A 20,656-nucleotide genomic window follows, 5' to 3' on the forward strand; every position below is an offset into this window, starting at 1 on the left:
CAGATATCGCCCCTTAAACCACTATTTCTTCCGATCGGTGACGCATGTCATGGCTGGGATGAAGAAACCAATGATTGGATAGCTGCGTGGATCGCTTCGAAAGATCAGGAACCAGTATACTGTGAGAATGATATAAAAGAACATTCAAGTGAAAACTTCGATTTATTTTCCATCTACTAGTTTCCGATTGATGAGAATACATTTTTTTTCATTCTGACACAACATTTATAGAGAGCCTTTTTTATATCATGTTTTACACTTTCTTCAAAGGGGGACCCCCTGTCTGGAAGTTCGGAAAATAATGAATTTTCGTGGATTTTTTTTCGGATGATACGAATAAAGTGAAGTGTTCGTGTCTTTTGGTTATTGTTTAAGGTATAATTGAAGATGTATTTTCCATTTTTCGAGTGCACGAATAATGATTATGACGTTGTTGACAGCTGGATGCGTAGTTACTGTCTGAAAATCGGTACCTTGCTGGTGGTATCGGTTCTGAAGCAACGGGGTGTCGAAGAACAAATTCCAATGAAAATTTTGAAACTTTAGGACAATAACTAAAGCGTTACATAAGGTTTTTTGAAAATTCGAACAATTGTCAAAACTGTGCCATTTTTTTTAAATGAGATATTTTTCATGAAAAATCTCTAATTAGAGATTTAACAAAAAAATCGAAAAAATGAGATATCGAAAAACGACTATATAACGCCTTAGATAATTCATTTTTATATGCTGATAAAAAAAATTCAGCCAAATCGGTCGAGTAGATCCTGAGATATCGATACCATCAGTTGAAATAACATGGTTTCGCGTTTTAAAATTCGTACAGCAATACTATATCCCTTGAGGTAACTTCATACTTTTGGTTGCAACTTTCCAATGAAATCAAATATCAAAAAATCCTCCTTGGACAACATTTATGAGGGCACAAACTTCCCAAAAATGCAAAAAAAAACAAAAAATCTATTTTTTCGATTTTACAGACTGGCTCCAACCCCACCCCCCTTCCTTACAGCGCTTGAAAAATCCAGTTTTCATTAGTAAAGCATGCAAATAGACCGATTAATCATTCTCCCATATATTGTTTTTTTCTTATCATAAAAACATTGATATTTTATTTCTACCATATTTCACGCAATTTATTAACTCGTAGTGCTTACTTCTCTCGTTTCACCAAATCAATATTCACATCTCGATTACGACACTCTTTACAAAGAAAAAAAAACATTAAACACCCGGTGTTGGCGCTTACCCAATTAGTCCTACGTTGTGTTTTTTTTTTCTTTTTCAGCTCACTCCGTAGCAGCAGACGACACAGGTAAGTTCCAGGTTTTTCCTTTTCAGGTCCTTCAGCAGCAGCAGCGACGGCGAACAGCAAGGGAAGCAAGCAGCAGCGTACTAACGGCGTTTCCAGCGAAGTCCAGGTGAGTAGAAACAGGTAAGTCACTTTTTACCTCTCTTCATAAATTTCTTCACATGAAATTCAATTTTATTTTCCACAACTATACACTCGAACTCCCACTACTGGTCTGCTCTGCATACGAAATGGAACTGACTCGGCTTAGCTGACTCGGTACTGAATCTCATGATCATTATCGGCTGCCGGGTTGCCAGAAAACAGAAATCAAATCTCGTCTAAAAACGCGATCGCTAGCACAAGCTATGACGTGTTCTCAAAATGTCCTTATAGTAATTATCAGAATCAACATACCCGCCGCCTTGATGAACTATCAACAGAACGTAAACAATAAACTTTTTCTTTATAACACATTGTACAGGTAGGTATTTATCTTAATTTTCTAGTTTTTTCTTCTTATTTTCAGGTGATTTCTTTTCAGGAACCAGGACCCGTTGCAGTTTACTCATCTCGTCGATCTTCTTCAAAAAACTGTCGTGGATTGCGGCACCAGGCCAGGTAAGTCTTCGTTTCTTCGATCTTCGTCTGGCTGCGGCAAGAGGCATATTTTGTTGATTGGCCGCGTGATGATTCCCTTCGCGGTTCGTAGGCTAACAACGCGTATTAAATTGTCCTTTCCAGGATGAACGGTGACGATACGACCAAGTGGCCAACGGATTGTTGGCAGCGACTTATCAGCGAGAATCACCATGCGCCCGGGTTGGATTTCATTATTTCGGGCGGCATATTTCGTGTCTCGAATCATCTCCTGCAGGTACTCCTTTCTCCAGTGGCTCCAGAATCGTTGGACAAGCAGCTGCCAATTTTGATACATCCCGAGAGCGCTGATTGGATGATGCTGGTAGTCTGGGTCGGGCAGGGCGGTGAACGATGTTCCGATGAGGAAATGTGCCGGTGTCAGCGCTGCTAGGTCGTTTGGGTCGTCGGACATGGGCAGCAGAGGACGAGAGTTCATTGCGCTTTCAATTTGGCTCAATACAGTGTAATAGCCTTCAAAGGAAAGGCGAGTGTTTCCTAATTGGCGAAATAAATGTTTTTTGGCAATTTTGACTGCCGCTTCCCAAAGGCCACCGAAGTGTGGTGCCTTTGGAGGTGTCAAGTGCCACGTTATACCACTCTGGGCGCATGTGGAGGCTATTTCTCCCTGTTCCTTTTGACTGCGAAATCTGGCAAATAACTCTATCAGTTCTCCTTTCGCTCCCTCAAAATTTTTGCCATTATCCGATTGGATGTGGGCGGGGATTCCCCGTCTTGATATGAATCTGCGCAGGGCGGCTAGAAATCCTGGAGTCGACAAATCTCCCACCAATTCTAAGTGGACAGCTTTGGTGGCGAAACATACAAAGACTGCCAGGTAAGCTTTTGCGGGGGAGGCACGCTTATGAATCGGTTTCAGATACAGTGGACCGGCATAGTCGACTCCTGTGACCGAGAATGGACGACTTTGGAGGACCCTCGAAGCTGGCAATTGGCCTATTTGCTGCTGCAAAAGGACAGGACGGTGGCGGGAGCAGCGAAAGCAGTTCCTAACTATACTTTTGACCAGGTTTCTGCCATCGAGTGGCCAGTAATCTTCACGCATTGCGGACAGCAAAAGACGCCCGCCGCCGTGGAGAAGTTTCCGGTGATAATATTCGCTAATCAGCCGTGAAAATGGATGATTTTTGGGGAGGAGGGCAGGATGTTTCGATTGGTAGGGTAGCTGAGAGAGATTGAGCCGACCTCCAACTCGCATAATGCCCACTGGGTCCAGAAAAGGGCGAAGGCGCCAAGTGGATGAATGTTTCGAAACCGAATTTTCTCGTTGTAGTTCTCTGATTTCTTTCTTGAACGCATCTTGTTGAGCAAAGCGGATCAGAAGCGCATTGGCAGAGGCAAGCTCTGCTACAGTAAGTATTCCTGGGTTGATGTTATTCTCGTGGGTTGTTGCAGATGGTTGGGTTTTAGCATGAATTTTGGCAATAAAACGGAGACAGTAATCAACGACGTGAAGCAAACGGGTGTACGACGACCATCGAAGGAACCATGAATTGACGCTGGGTGTAGTTTGGACAGAAACGACGACGGTGTATGTGTTCGAGATAGGCCAAGCTTCCTGCGGGTGTGCCAACCAGGCTGGGCCATGTTTCCAAACATCGCTACATATGAAATCATCGATCGACATTCCACGAGAGACAAGATCGGCGGGATTCTCTGTTCCGGATATGTGGTTCCATCTTCCTTCGTGTGTGTAGTGTTGCACTTCCGAGACTCGATTAGCGACGAAGGTCTTCCATGTGCTGGGTGGCGCTCGAAGCCAGTGCAGACATACCGCTGAGTCCGACCAGAAATACGATGCCGACACGTTTACGCCGATGGACTCCTTCACACGATGGTGTAGATGTGCCGCTAACACGCAAGAACACAGCTCTAATCGCGCGATAGATAACCGTTTCAGGGGTGCAACTCTGCTCTTAGAAGCCAGTAGACGTATTTTAACGGTTCCTAGGGCGTTCGAGCAACGAACGTAAAGACATGCTCCATACGCAGATGTAGATGCGTCAGCGAAGGTGTGCAATTCCACGGTGGCCTCTGGAAGAAATGCGTAACGGTCAACTCTGTAGACTGCGATTTTTGGTAGCTCGTGCCGAAACTGCTGCCATTTCACCAGAATAGCGTTTGGAACCGGATCATCCCAGCCGCAGGCAAGCGACCACAACTCCTGCATGAGAATCTTTGCTCGAACAACAACTGGGGCAATCAAACCGAGAGGATCGAACAACCTAGCGATGTCGGACAAGATCGATCGTTTCGTGGAGGGATCTTCACGTGGTAGTATTTGCGAGTCGAAGCGAAGTTGATCCGTTTCTGGCTCCCAACGGATCCCAAGAGTTTTGATGGTTTCATTAGGGTTGAACTGCAAACTTGATTTCGTTCCAATTTGCTCGTCTCTTAAGCCTTGAAGTACCTCCAGACGGTTCGAGGTCCACTTCCTCAGCTCAAAACCTCCTCTGCTGAGCAGTTCGGAGAGCTCCTTCCGAAGTTGGGTAGCTTCCTCGACGGTGTTAGCTCCTCCAATGAAATCATCAACGTAAAAGTTTTTTCGTAGCGACGGACCTGCCAATGGATATGCGTGACCTTCGTCAATTGCGAGCTGTTGGAGCGTACGGGTGGCTAGAAAAGAAGACGGCGCTAGCCCATAAGTTACGGTCCGCAGTTCATATGTTAGAACGGGAGTAGTCTTGTCGAAACGGAACAGAATACGCAGGAGAGGATAGTCGTCTGGATGTTGAAGCACTTGCCGATACATTTTTGTGATGTCTCCGACGAGAGCCACCGGATAGGTGAGAAATCTTAGGATAATTGAAAGAAGGTCCTCCTGTACCACCGGGCCAACACATAGGGCTTCGTTTAAAGAAAACCCGGAAGAAGTACGAGCCGATCCGTCGAATACCACCCTAACTTTGGTGGTCGTACTTTCTTCCTTTATCACAGGGTGGTGTGGAATGTAGTAGGTTTGAGAGCTTGTTCCGTCGTCCGTCTCGACCAGCCGCATGTGGTCGAGGGAGAGGTACTCTTCCATGAACTTGTTGTACTCTTCCTTCAATAACGGCTCTCGGTTCAATCGTCGCTCAAGCTGCTCATATCGTCGAAAAGCACTGTTTTTGGACTCCCCTAGCATCGTGCTGAAATCAGGTTTTCGAGGTAATCGGACGACATAGCGACCCGTTTCATCCCTAGACGTTGTAGCTTGGTAGAAATTTTCACAGTGGCGCTCTTCAATGGAGTAATTGTCACCGATGGTCAGTTCCTCGGTTTTCCAAAACCGCTCCAGGCTCTCTTCGAGGGTCATTGTCGAAACTGCAACAACGCGAGTAGCTTGATGTTGGGCGGGATTAATCGTGCAAACGGATCCCGTGACGACCCAACCGAACACGCTATCCACCAGAATCGGAAGATTTTCTGCCAGCTGAAGGCGAGCGGTGCTAGGGAAGAACGAGTGAAAATGCTTGGCACCCAGAACCATGTCGATCTGTTGACACTTGTTGAACGATGGATCTGCTAGCGCCAAGTTCTCAGGTATCTGCCATTCCTTCACTGGGATGTCCTGCGCTGGAAGATCTGCAGTAACGGTGTTCATCAACAAAAATTCGACGCCGCATTCGAACTTGTCATTTCTTGATTTTATCCGAGCATAAATTGACTCTCGGATATTCTTCGACAGATTCCCAGCCCCCTGGATAGTAATGTTCACAGGGTCCCTCCGTAGGTGCAACCTGCGAGCTAAACGGTCGGTGATGAGATTCGGCTGTGAGGCGCTGTCAAGCAAGGCACGAGCTATATGGTCCTGACCGTACGCATCGACGATCTTCACCAATACCGTCAAAAGAAATACATCCTCACGAAGCTGTGGAGCAGCTGCACTGGCAACAACCCGGGGAACAATTTCAGTTTCTGAAGCGGAAGTAGCGGGATTCAATTCTATCGTAGGGCGCGTACTGGACTTCACTGCTTGAGTCGACATGGAAGTACGAGCAGAGGATGTTTCGTTGTTTGACCTCAAAGCCGCGTTGGAGTGCAGCAAGCTGTGATGACGCTTGTTGCAATGCTTGCAGTTGAAATGTGACGGACAGTGACGAGCGATGTGATCACCTTTCAGACAATTATGACAGAGACGCTTATTCGAGACGAGTTGTTGTCGTTCGGAATTAGAGAAGCGGATGAACTTTGAACATTTCATCAACTGATGTTCCTGGTTGCATGCCGGACACTGATTGGCAGAGTTGGAAGTGGAAGCACACGATGACAAGCGGAAATGAGATGGTCGTTTAGAAGCAGGCGAGGGCCCAGACGAGGTGGATGCTAACTGATGATGATTCACTAGAATCGATTCCAAAACTCGCATTCGACGCTGAAGGAATTCGATCAGACAATCGTAGTTTGCGTGGTTGTTGGTCGATGCGTGATCTTCCCACGCTTTGAGGGTGTCGTCGGGAAGTTTCGTGCACAAGAGGTGCTCGAGAATGCTGCTCCAATAATTCGTCGGTTCTCCTAATTGACACAAGACCTTGGTGTGTCGTTGGAATTCGTCCACCAGCGCATGTAATGATGCAGCTGTTTCCTTCTTCGCCGAGTGGATGTCAAAAAGAGCTTGAAGGTGCCTCTTCTTCAAGAGGTATTCATTAGCGTATCTGTCGACAAGAGTTTGCCAAGCCAAATTATAGTTCGCGGAGCTGATTGCGATTGATTCAATCAGCTGTGCCGCCTCACCCTTCAGTGCCGCTCTTAAATAGTGGAACTTTTGGATAGCGGAAACGTCGGAGTTCGAATGGATTAATGCCAGAAAAGTGTCGTGAAACCCTAACCACTGCATGTAATCTCCGTTAAATTCTGGAAGGGAGATCGTTGGCAATTTCAACCCAGAGAGAGCGGAAGCATGCGAACCAGATTCAGGGATTCGAGAAGCTTGGTGAATAACATTTAATTTAGAGCTCAAATCAGCTTTAATTCTGAACAGTCGAGGCTCAAAGTCGGCACGAATTTCACGGTTGATTTGCCTACCCTCCTCAGTCTGCTCAAGATCCTCCAGTTGCGCCTGCACCTCCTCCAGAGTAGCCCACATGTTGTTGAGGTATTCAAGTCGAATTGGCACCTGTGCTTGGTCTCGTTGTTCGTCGTAGTGTAGAATAAATTCCTCTGCCCGACCCAGAGCATCCATCATGGTAGTCCTCCTTGAAGCCAACACCACGTGCTGTGGAAGCGCCATCTTGAGAGTTGACAATGGCGAACGATTCGCGATGGCGGGAGACGAGGAATCTGTCGATCGAAAAGACCACGGTAGACCTGGATAGCGAAGGTTAAGCTACTTGGAATGGTACTCACCAGTTCCAAGGCCAAATAATGCCTTGAATTTTTATAAAGATATGCGTCGAAACGTGTCCACGCCCGACTGGATGATGAAAGTTCTCGTTAACTGGATACTATCGTCCAATCTGCTGTGCTGATATCCCAATTACAAGAAGCGTCGATACTTTCAGGACCACCAACGAACGGCTGAGATGCAATGGCGGAATAGCGTGGTTTGCTAGCACCTTGTACTCCAAATGTGATAGCGCTGGATGGCCGAAATACAATGGCGATTGTCACTGGCTCACAGTAGACAATAGGAAGGTCCGAATGAACAATAGTCGACCGCCGGTATGGCGGGAACAAGATGGCAGCGCCCGATGGATCGTCCCACGTGTTTCTATGGATGCAGGATCCCTGACGGTATCGACGATCCTGGTCACGGCACCAGTTTTATGTTGGCGCTTACCCAATTAGTCCTACGTTGTGTTTTTTTTTTCTTTTTCAGCTCACTCCGTAGCAGCAGACGACACAGGTAAGTTCCAGGTTTTTCCTTTTCAGGTCCTTCAGCAGCAGCAGCGACGGCGAACAGCAAGGGAAGCAAGCAGCAGCGTACTAACGGCGTTTCCAGCGAAGTCCAGGTGAGTAGAAACAGGTAAGTCACTTTTTACCTCTCTTCATAAATTTCTTCACATGAAATTCAATTTTATTTTCCACAACTATACACTCGAACTCCCACTACTGGTCTGCTCTGCATACGAAATGGAACTGACTCGGCTTAGCTGACTCGGTACTGAATCTCATGATCATTATCGGCTGCCGGGTTGCCAGAAAACAGAAATCAAATCTCGTCTAAAAACGCGATCGCTAGCACAAGCTATGACGTGTTCTCAAAATGTCCTTATAGTAATTATCAGAATCAACACCCGGAGTTGTTATAAAACCACCATATCTGAATACAATTTATCGATATCCCACCATGGTTGCCATAATAAAATCTGTGTTTTTGATCCGAAAAATTCTTTTTGTCTTAGTTTTTTTTCTCAAAAAATCTGTATCGAAATCTGTGAAATTTCTAAGCATAATTTTAGCTTGAGTTTCATTGCTATAGTTATTATTGATTAGACGATAATGAGTGTATCCACGTAGAGCTACGCAAAATTGTAAAGGTTGTAATGAATTAAAGGCAGCATCATGAGGAAACAATTAAAAAATTGAAGGACTGTCATAGCTTGAAAAGAGGTCATAAAGATACTATACAGCTAATGCCTAGGATACGGACAGTTTTCGATATTAGTTTATTTTTTTTTTATTAATCCGATTATTTTTACAGGCTCAGTTACATAAGTTTAATGGAGCCAAACTCTTAACTATATTTCAACTAGCATATATCAACATGTTGTTTCCTTAATTCTATGGTTAATGAAATAGGAAACCGATTACTCGCGGTCGACTCGAGTTTAGAAGGGTGACACATTTTCATTAGGAAAAGGATGGGATGTAAGGAGATGTGTGTTTACACTCGCACTCACATTCACATTCACATTCTCATTCACACTGACACTTCACACTCAATTCTTAAAACTATCCTTACATCTAATATGTATTTACAATTTAACTTATTCTAATGTTAGTAGGAAGGGAACCGATAGCTCGCGAAGGACGAAAAGGAGGGGAAAAGGATGTATGAACAATCACACTCGAAGATCGATAGCTTTAAGGAAAACATATATTTGGGACATGTAATCAAGGTCTAACCGAGCCAACACATCTCTCACCGGCACATTGGACTGCTTTCCTCCAGCCCGAAGGGAGTTTTCTAAATTCGATCTGGCGACAAGATACAACTCGCACGACCAAACAACGTGTTCGATGTCGTGGTAACCATGGCCACAACCGCAGAGATTGCTGTCGGCAAGATCAAAACGAAAAAGCAGCGCGTCTAACGAACAGTGATTGGACATGAGTCGGGAGAAGGTGCGAATAAAGTCCCGACTCAAGTCCAGACTTTTGAACCACGGATTGAGGCTAACCTTAGGGATAATTGAGTGGAGCCACCGGCCCAATTCATCTTCGTTCCATTTGCGTTGCCAGTTAACGATGGTATTTTTACGAACTAAAGAATAAAATTCATTGCAGGCGATTTGACGCTGATAAATATCGCCTTCAATTGCACCTACCTTTGCTAATGAGTCAGCCCTCTCATTACCCGGAATTGAGCAATGTGAAGGTACCCAGACAAAGGTAATGGAATAACAGCGTCTGGATAAAGCACTCAAAATTTCTCGTATTCTCTCAAGGAAGTACGGCGAGTGCTTTTCCGGCCTCACTGAACGGATAGCTTCGACAGAGCTCAGACTATCCGTTACAATGTAATAGTGTTCAACAGGTCGCGAGGCGACGCTGTCCAGCACCTAGTGTATTGCTATATTAGTTTTCAGTGATGTATTATTCTTGGCACATGTTGCCAAAAAAGTAAGGTAAAGTGCTCTGGCCTCTGAATTGATCTGAATTCAGGTGTTTAAGTTAGTTTCGTTGAATTCAACGATCAATAGCAAAACGTAGTTAAAAAAAAGTAAAATATGTTTGGTCATCAAATCGTTTAAGCAATTCAAACTTCATTTCATTTTTTTTCATGAAATGTTTGAGCATAAAACGCACAAAATTGAACTATTTTTTATACGTACTCCCCATACATTCTCGAAAACGTAATCCTGCGTCCAAAAGTCTTGATCTGCTTTTAGATAGTTTTTTGGAATATACAAAAACAACTTTGAAAGCAAATTAAATTTCTGCATCTGCATTCCGCCGGATTTGCATTTCGTTCTAAACCGTTATTTCGTTCGAGTTATAATTTCGTATTCCCTATTTCGAACGTTTTAACCATTTAATGTTCGAATAGGAACAGATGGAACGAAATGCAAAAACAACTCGAACAGAATACAGAATTGAATTTTATCAAGTCGTTCGAAATATTTTGAATCAATCGAAATACAGAATAGGCGTGAATATAAGCACCCTCTTGTATTTTACATTACATGTGCTATAGTAAGGAAAGATAAACAGTGTTGTTTATTTATTACTAACTGACCTGGTGGACTTCGTCCCGCACAAAACTGTTTTTTTTATATGAATTCTTTCGAACATTCATGTTTTCTTGATAAGCGAACGTTTGTGGGTTCATTTGCAGAACTCTTCATTGATTTATCTTCTAATTGGCCCATCAAATTTTCTTTTACTATAAATTCTCTAGTACTTCTTCCAAAACTCGTCATTATAATAAAAAAAATATTTTCAGACACAATTTTCGCTCAAGCCTCTTGATTCACTTGCAAATAACATGTTTCTCCATTACACGGAATACATGTTTGATACAGAATAGTAAGTTTTCATTCACAATTTAAAATTTCAAAGCGCGCTATTCCACCTAAGAATCCATTGCCATTCACGCTTCACACCAACGGAACACGAAGCCTAATTTTGCAAACGTAAAATCCAATTTGACTAACAACGATGTCATTCAAGAACATATAATTACTTGCATTCGAACTTTCCCTCAAAGTTTTTCAAGAAAATTTCTCCGGGCAGAGGCGGATATAACAAAATAAAGCCGACTTAAATCGGCCTATTCCATACTTGGTTTTTGCGCTTACCAACACATTTGGCGTTCTATTTTCATTTATATAGATAACACTAACTAATAACGCAGACGTTGACATAAGAATGTAGGACATCATACTACATATAATTGTCGAAAACATGTGATTCTCATTTAACCAGATTCGAAGGCTATATGAATAAAATGGGTGAGATGGGAAAAATATTACTAACACCAAGCCGTAACTATTATTGAAAAGTTATTTTTAAGAATCTGTATATTCTGTATGAAACCCAAAAAAACTGTAATCTGTATCTACAGATTCTTGGTGTCAAAAAATCTATAAAATCTGAAGAAATATAGATTATTCTGTAGATATGGTAACACTGTATCCCACACTCCGCAGAAAAAGATCTGAATCGATATGATGGCCAACCAACCCATATCTGTGCACATGCATATTTGCCGGAGGGAAGCTTCACTCGATTGCTGGACAACAAAAGGGGAGGAAGGCTCCTCTTTCTCAAGTGCAATTAAAATTAAAAAAAATAAGATAGGGTTTTATGATGAAGCTGACGGTTGGATGGAGAAGGGGCGTAATGCAAAATGGAAGAAATGAGAATAATGACTTTCCGATGAGTAAAACACCGTAGGCGAATTGCTTATCTCTTTTCTGCTCGTTCCTAGATTTGAGCGGGTGAGCATGGCTGGGGAGGAGAATGGCGGCAGCCAATTCAGAGCGACCTTCGGCAAGGCCGTCCCGAGCGCCGCCGCTTCTGTTTCGTTCCGTTCCGAGAGCCGCAGCAGAAAACCGGAGGAGTTTGCAATTAAGGGGATTAATTAACAACAGTCATGTTATGCTACGTTACGATGCTGTTTTTATTTCATTTTCTCCACAACACGCCGCTGTTGTTTTGTTGCCGTCGGTGGTGTTGCGCTGTTGGAGAAACTCGTGCGCGCGCGAGCCTCGGTGAAATGGGATCGAATCGGGAGTAGACAAGAAACTTTCTAGTCGCGGGCCCACACTGGCGTCACGTGCCATTATTTGCTGGGCCAGGGCGGAGCAGATTAAATGATTAAACCACCGCTCGACACTTAATTCATAGTGAAAACAAAGCGAGGTTTAATCTCTGTGTGTACGAGACGATGGAAGATTTTATGGAACGGAAACAGATAGCATTGGTTCATCTAGGAACTGTTGCAACTGTTGGAACCGTTTACGGGAGAGAGCGCAAAATATAAATGCACACCAGGATATTTGAAAAGAAACAATGATGATTTTTATGAATTGACGACAAGAACGAAAATAAAATCTGAAGCAAAAGTGAGTGAATTATCTTTTGAAGCACAAAAAAAATTGAACAAAAAATATCTAAATTAAAAAAAAAATTCACGCTGGTAATGTATGGGGGTTATATCTCGAGAACGGTTAGTCCTAGGATAAAAACGTTATATATAGTTTTTCATGTAGCATCGCAAGTAGATTCCATTTTTCATGTTACTTTTCTTAAATGGTTAAAATTTCACAAAGTATTCAAATTTCCAAAAATTCATATCTCTATTTTGGTTAGTTTAACACGCCACCACTATACGTCAAACTTTGTTAAATTAAAAATTAAAAGTTTGTTAAAATGAAAATATACAAAAAAATCGAAGAGGGGTGTTTTGAAATATTAACATTTTTAATAATACATTTTATTTCTGAGAAAGATTTTTAACAGTTTATTTGAAATGCTATTTTTCCTCAATGATTAATTTTTTTTTCTAACAAAATCGAACAAAATCAAAACATCATATTTTCGAAGTCAAATATTTTAATCGGACATCTGGATTTTGAGTTACGATGTTTTGAAAAAAAGTTCAATGTTTCTGCATACGCCCTTGCAAGAAATCAGTCGTAATTAGAATTGGTCATATGATAATGAAAATTGTGATTTTTGGTAGTTTTCATCATTTGTACCAAGTTTCAATAAAATCGAAGAGGGTCGCGTCAAAATTTGCCATTTTTCGGCTGATTTGGGGTGGAATCACTCTATGGTATGAACTCGGACAAGCCAGAAAAAAATTTAATAGACAAAGTGGTGGTCGTTTGTTTTTGGCTCGTTTTATTATGATGATAATTGTATTGGTTCAGATGATAGAAATGTGTATAAAGATGTATTCATATCAAAGGGCTTGGATGGGTAAGGAAGAGAATAGGGGCTCTAAACCAAATCACCAGCACTATGGAAAATATTGTATAGAGTACCAAATAGGAAATTTTTGCTATTTTTGAAATTAAAATCTGAAAAAATGCTGAAAAAACATCTGACTACAGTTCGGACTCGATTATATTATGACCTATTTTAGAAAGAAATAGAAATAGAAATAGAAATAGAAGATTTTGCTTAAATTTTCACCAGGAGTTGTTGGGTGTCAAAGAACAAATTTTAGAGAAGTAGAAATTTAATTGATAGAAACAATCTAATTTAATGAAAAATTTTAGGATGAAATTAATAATAACACATTAAAAATTATTAACTTTTGAGTCTTTTTATTTTTATTTTTTTTTAATATTTTAATTTTCATTTATAATTTAGATGTGAAATACACTATATCCTGTACTAAATTTTCTCATCTCTCAAATGAAAGCAACTAAATTGTCTTCCGTAGCGTACTTTTTAATGAACAGCCGGTTTGAGGCAACAGAGTCCGAAACTAAAAAAAAAAATCTATAACTCTGTCATTGTTCAAATTCTAACATATGCGTAGGAGGATTTTTTTTCATCAAATATGATCGTCTATTATCTCCTGAGAGAATCTGGATAATTTTTTCTTTTCATGTGAGAAAGATGTTTTCTGACTTTAAGGGGATGAATCAAAAATCATATTCCTCTTTTATTTTCAAAAAACGAAAAATACTTGCAAAAAAAACAAATAAAAAAAATGTTTTCTTTTGACTCGATTATATACAGGATTCGATTATATACAGTGAAACGAAATCAAAAACTGTATTTGATTGATTCCGCGCTGTATTCTAAAATTAGAGAGATGCTTTCATTCGTTTTTGAGTTCAGATTTTTCAAAGTTAACCGATGATCCGAGAATGATTTTTTGTTGACTTGGAAAATAATAACTCTAAAACGAAAGGAAACTTCTTTTTGATTTCTAGATACGTTATGTAAACAAACCTCAAGAAAAAATATTAAAAAATCTTCCGCCCTCTATATTTAACCGATCCAACTATGAATAACATATAAAATGTGTAATTACGAATACAATTTTTTTATACATCAGCAAGCCGTGGAATAAAGGTGACGTATAATTTTCATCAAAACGAATATTGCAGATTTTCTTCGTGATTTTTTTTTTTTCTTGTGGGTCATTTCAGTGTTTTGAAGACTATATCTCGAAGAAGTTGTGAAGTTATTGGAGCCATTTGTTTAGCGAGTGGAATTCCCCGAAGAAGATATACGAATTTTGAATTTTCAAGTGTTTTTCGGTGTGTGTGAAGCTTCCCGCTGTATTGAACCTTGGTGCAGGATTTCTGAAGATTCCCTGCCTCTGGAAAATATAAAACAGCTAAGTTTTTGTTTTGTGTTGCTTAATTAATAAATTAATTTTATTTTATTTTTTTTATATATACAAAAATAATAGTTTTATTTTCTGTGAGTGTTAGGCATTTTATGCTCTCTCTGCTCTCATTTTTATTACACAATTCTATCTAAATGGAGGGGAACGAACCCTCCGATGTTGATATGAGCATCGTAGCTTCTCATAGTAATTGTTTTTCTGAAGTTCGTCCTTCGAAGAAAAACAAAAAACAATCACAGTTAAATTCGACACAGCCAACAATTGATTCTGTTTCACTCAGTTCGGTTCAAAATCTAATTAATTCTCCTCAACATCCAATCATTGAGAATATTCCTCCCAAGAATCTTTCTCGAATACGACAATACCAGAACGTTTCGGGTTCATCGAAAAATCGTTGGGTGGTATTCTTCCGTCCCAAAGGGAAACCGTTAAGAGTGACCCAAATTTGTAAAGACTTGAAATCTAATTACTCAAGTGTCTTGGAGATTCCAAAGTTAATAAAGACAAACTTCGTGTTGTGCTCTCGGATTGTAAAGACGCTAACGCAGTTGTAAATAATTCTTTGTTCACTGCTGAATATCGAGTGTATATTCCGGCACACATTGTTGAAATCGATGGTGTGGTTTCGGAAAAATCTCTCCAACTATCAGATTTCGAAAAAGCAGAGGGTATTTTTCATGATGTAAAACTTCCTCATGTGAAAATTTTCGAAGTTCGATCGCTGAATTCATTTATAATTGATGGCAACGAGAAGAAATATTTCCCATCTGGTTCTTTTAGAATCACCTTCGAGGGCACAGCTCTTCCAAATTATGTGCTCATTGATAAGCTTCGTCTTCCAGTTCGATTATTTACTCCCAAAATAATGTCATGCACTAATTGCAAACAGTTAGGTCACACTAAAACCTTCTGTTGCAATAAAATTAAATGTTCTAAGTGTGGAGTCGATCATGATGAAAGTATTTGCAACAAGGATGCTGATAAATGCATTCTTTGTGGAGGTGTTCCTCACACAGTTAAAGACTGTCCAAAATACAAATCCCGTTCAATTAAACTTAAACAGTCACTTAAAGATCGTTCTAAGCGATCCTTTGCTGATATACTCAAGGCAGCTCAGGTATCCGAGATTTCAGAAAATCGTTTCTCTGCTTTATCAGAGGATGATGAATCGGATACTACTTTCGATCCAATAATCGCGGGAAGAACCAGGAAGAGAAAAAATACTTCCTCCTCCAAGCCTGCTAAAAAAAGAGGATTATCCTCTAATCAACCAGAAGCTTCTTCTCATTTTTCTGCTCCTTCCAACAGTAACCCTCCTGGTTGGGGATCCTCTAACTATGACGTTCATTTCCCTGAATTGTCAAGTCATCCCAGATTTGCTTCTCGATCGGTTCCTGAACCCCAATCATTTTCAGGAGGTATTTGCTTTTCTTCAATTGTTAGATGGATCTTTGATATTTTCGGAATTTCAGATTCATTGAAATGTCTCATTTCTGCTTGGCTTCCTACTATCAGTCAGTTAGCTAAACAAATGGTTGCAAAGTGGCCCCTCCTCTCCTTAATTAATTTCGATGCCTAATTTATTGGATGAGTCAGAGAATTCTACTATTCTACAGTGGAATTGTAGAAGTCTTCTTCCAAAACTTGACTCTTTCAAGCAAATGCTCCATTTTTTGAATTGCGATGTGTTTGCTCTATCTGAAACATGGCTTCGTTCGGACAATATATTAAACATCCATGATTTCAATATTATTCGTTTAGACCGTGATGATTCCTATGGAGGAGTTCTCATAGGTATTAGAAAATGTTATCCATTTTACAGGATTCCCCTGCCTTTAGTCACAGGAATTGAAATTCTTGCGTGTCAGGCACGCATCAAGGGTAGAGATTTGTGCATTGCTTCTATTTATATTCCACCAAGTACAATGCTTAATTATCGAAACCTTGTGAATATAATTGAGCTTCTTCCACAACCTCATCTTATTTTGGGAGATTTCAACTCACATGGCATTGGCTGGGGTGAATCTTTTGATGATCGAAGAGCTAATTCTATTTATGATCTTTGCGATGAATTCAACATGACAGTTTTAAATACAGGTGATATAACAAGAATTGCTCCTTCATCAGGCCGCGCAAGTCGCTTAGATTTATCCCTTTGTTCTTCCTCTTTATCATTAGATTGTCATTGGAAGGTTATCTAAGATCCACATGGAAGTGATCATTTGCCGATCACCGTTTCTATTTCAAATTATTCTAAATCGTCTGAAACTATAAATGTTCAGCATGATTTATCTAGAAACATTGATTGGAAGAGATATTCTTCAATTATTTCAGAATCAGTGGCATTAGTTAATGAGTTACCCCCGTTAGAAGAATATAATTTTCTAGCTGGTTTAATTCATGACAGTGCTATTGATGCCCAAACGAAACGTTTTCCTGGGAATTCGTTTCGCAGACGTTCTCCTAATCTGTGGTGGGATCAAGATTGTACAAATCTCTATAAAGAAAAATCGAATGCTTTCAAGAATTGGCGTAAATCAGGCTCCTGCGAACGTTACGACAATTACATTTATCTGGAGCGTAAATTCAAAAGCTTCATAAAAGCCAAAAAGAGAGGCTATTGGCGTAATTTTGTGAATGGGCTTTCTCGAGAGTCTTCCTTGAGCACTCTTTGGAGAGTTGCCAGACAAATGAGAAATTCAACTCATTCAAATGAACAAGTTGAATATTCTGAAAGGTGGATCTTTGACTTCGCCAAGAAGATATGTCCAGACTCAGCACCTGCTCCACCTCCCTTCTTGGAGACATCTGATGATATTGCGCCTCCGTTCAGTATGGCTGAATTTTCGTTTGCACTTCTGTCATATAACAATTCGGCGCCGGGTCAGATAGGATCAAATTCAACTTATTGAAAAATCTACCTGATAATGCGAAGAAACGTTTGTTAAAATTGTTCAATGTTTTTCTTGAGCAAAACGTTGTTCCGCATGAGTGGCGACAGATTAAAGTTAGAGCTATTCTGAAACCTGGTAAACCTGCGTCTGATTATAATTCTTATAGACCAATTGCAATGCTCTCTTGCATTCGAAAATTATTAGAGAAAATGATTCTATGTCGCTTACACAGCTGGATAGAATCCAACAACCTCCTCTCACCTTCGCAGTTCGGGTTTCGTAGAGGTAAAGGAACTAATGATTGTCTTGCTCTGCTTTCATCAGAGGTTGACATAGCCTTGTGTAGTAAGCAACAAATGGCATCAGTGTTGCTAGATATCAAGGGTGCGTTTGATTTGTGAGGTTCTTTTTGAAAAACTTCATCTAAATGGGTTTTCTCCAAAATTAAATAGTTTTTTGTTTAACCTAATGCGTGAAAAACATATGAGTTTTTCCCATGGTTCTTCGTCAGTTTTACGGATTAGCTACATGGGCCTTCCTCAAGGCTCATGTCTTAGTGCAATACTTTACAACTTTTATGTAAATGACATCGATGTTTGTTTATCAGGAAACTGTACTTTGAGACAATATGCAGATGATTGTGTAGTGTCGGTAACAGGCAAAGACAGTATTCATCTGTATAATCCCTTGCAGATTTCTCTTGATAATTTGGTTGAGTGGGCTTGTAAATTGGGTATTGAGTTTTCTTCTGAAAAGTCAGAAATGGTTGTGTTTTCAAGAAAACAACGTCCCGCACAATTGCAACTTAAACTTTTGGATAGAACAATTAGGCACTCACCGTCATTCAAGTATTTAGGAGTTGTGTTTGATTCTAGAGGCACATGGGGTAAACACATAGGTTACTTGAAACAAAAATGTCAGAAACGAATAAATTTTCTCCGATCCATAACAGGGACTTGGTGGGGGCGCATCCCGTCGATTTGATTAGGTTGTATAAAACAACCGTTCTATCTGTTATGGAGTATGGAAGTTTTTGCTTCAGGTCCGCTGCCCGTACTCATATTATGCAACTGGAAAGGATCCAATATCGCTGTTTGCGTATTGCTCTAGGATGTATGCAGTCAACACATACAATGAGCCTAGAAATTTTAGCTGGTATCCTTCCTCTTTCTGTGCGCTTTTTCGAGTTATCATTTCGTTTTTTGATACGTTGTGAAACACTCAATCCGATAGTGATAACAAACTTTGAAAAAATGCTAACCTTAGGCACTCAATCTAAGCGAATGTCGCTATATCTTGAATTTCTGACCCTGGAAAGCCCATCTGCTTTACTTGGTTTCCAAACCATTCCTTCAATTTTGTTCAATCCTTCTATTAATTTTGACTTGTCAATGAAAGTTTATGTGAGTGGTATTTCCAGTGATCTCCGCCAAATAGTCATGCCTGCAATTTTCTTGTCAAGATATAAACATATTGACTCAACCAAAATTTTTTTTACTGATGGATCTAGTCTTAATGGTTCCACAGGTTTTGGGGTATTTAATATTAACTTCTCCATATTCCGTAAGCTTAGTTTACCTTGTTCGGTGTTTGTTGCGGAATTGGCTGCAATATACACTGCATTACAACATATTCAGACCTTGTCCCCTGAACATTTTTACATTTTTTCTGATAGTCTCAGCTCTTTAGAGGTACTTCGTTCGGTAAGGTCTAGATATTCTTCGTATTTCTTGTCTGGAATCCAACATCTTTTAAGTGTTTTGATAAGTAGATCATTTAATATTACTTTTGTATGGATTCCCTCTCATAGTTCGATACCAGGAAATGAAAAAGCAGATCTTCTTGCTAAGAAGGGCGCTACGGAAGGACTGTTATTTCATAGGCCAATTACTTTTGATGAATATCTCCATTTTCCTCGTGAACGTGCACTCCAATGTTGGCAGACAAGTTGGAATGGTAGTGATAAAGGTCGGTGGCTGTATTCTATCATTCCTAAAGTTTCCCTCAAACCATGGTTCAAAGGATAGAATTATTCTCGTGATTTCATTCGAGTAATGTGCAGACTCATGTCTAATCATTATTCCTCGAATGCACATCTTCTCGAATTAACATCAGTGATAGTAACCTATGTATTTGTGGTACAGGTTACCACGATATTGATCACATTGTATGGTATTGCTCTGAATTTCAAAATAAAAGGTTATCTTTAATAGAAAATTTTCGCAAAAAGGGAATGCCACTCAATGTTTCGATCCGTGACGTTCTGGCTACTCGTAATCTCGGTGCAATTATGTTGATTTATTACTTCCTCAAATCCATACACGTTCAAGTATGAGTATGTGTGTATTTTTCTTTTATTTTTGATTATCGTTTACTTCTCCAACTTTTTTGTTTTTTGTTATGAATATTTTTATTATTTATCAATAATATATGGTTATTAACGTTTTCATTTTTCTTCAACTATTTTCCTCAGAACTCAAAAATACTCAGATGCATGCAATTGCTCGCAATCTTCAAGGAGGTGGTTTTCTCTATAAAAAATTCTCAAGAAGAAGTCTTAAATAATATTTCATAATGAATTGTTGTATAATTATTTATATTGTTCTATTTCTTGAAAAAATCATAGGGTTTTTATGCCTTTATGAGAAAGAACATTTGCATAGTTCTACTCACAGAGGCTTTTCCCTATACATAAACACGGCTCATTGATGCTTAACGTTGCTGAGCCAGTTGAAAATAAATTAAATTTAAAAAAAAAAGAATACAATTTTTTTTTCGCTATTTTAATATTTCTTTAAAGAAACCTATCTCATAGAATTTAATTTGTCAGCAGTGAAGTGCAACAATTCAAAAAGGACTGCCGAGACGAAATAAATCAACTTGCTGCCTTTATATCCACTGTGCGTACTGATGTCTGTCTGAACAACGAACGTTTGGCAACAAGTGATAAGGCTAATGATCTGTTGCTTTCTGGAGTGCCCTACACACCAACAGAAAATCTCGAATATATCTTCACGGCTATTTCGAAGATGCTAGGATACCCTGAGGAAGAGATGCCATTGATGTTTGCAAAATGGTTAGCTCGTATCCCTATACAAACCGGAGCAACTCCTCCAATCATCATGCAGTTTCCGTTCAAGATTGTTCGAGATGACTTCCACCGGCGCTAAATTTTTTCGAGGAACCTTTGCATTGATGCATTTTGGTTTCAACGTAAATCAACGAATTTTCGTTAACGAGAGTCTGACAGAACTGGGACGAAAAGTTAAAAACGAGGCGTTGAAGCTGAAACGAAGTGAGAAGCTACATGCAGTCTTCACTAGAGGAAGATGTGTTTATGTAAAACCTACG

General features: G+C 40.0%; 2 protein-coding genes across 5 annotated transcripts in view; both read right to left on the bottom strand.

Annotated features, from left to right (window-relative positions):
* LOC129777799 (serine proteinase stubble) overlaps positions 1 to 20,656 on the bottom strand; it is a 41,302-nt gene that overhangs the window by 13,105 nt on the left and 7,541 nt on the right. Inside the window, exon 1 of one of the 4 annotated variants that reach the window (XM_055784281.1) lies at positions 1,250 to 1,532. The exons of the other annotated variants lie outside the window; for them this stretch is intronic. The gene's annotated coding sequence lies outside the window, so the exon portion shown is untranslated. Of the gene's footprint in view, positions 1 to 1,249; positions 1,533 to 20,656 lie in introns of those variants that run through there. 4 annotated transcript variants of the gene reach the window in all.
* Positions 1,878 to 7,160, bottom strand: LOC129773081 (uncharacterized). The gene has a single exon (XM_055776631.1). The coding sequence runs from the start codon at positions 7,158 to 7,160 to the stop codon at positions 1,878 to 1,880; it is 5,283 nt and encodes a 1,760-aa protein (XP_055632606.1).

This window comes from Toxorhynchites rutilus, chromosome 3, assembly GCF_029784135.1.
Source record: "Toxorhynchites rutilus septentrionalis strain SRP chromosome 3, ASM2978413v1, whole genome shotgun sequence".
Taxonomy (NCBI): Eukaryota; Metazoa; Arthropoda; class Insecta; order Diptera; family Culicidae; genus Toxorhynchites; species Toxorhynchites rutilus.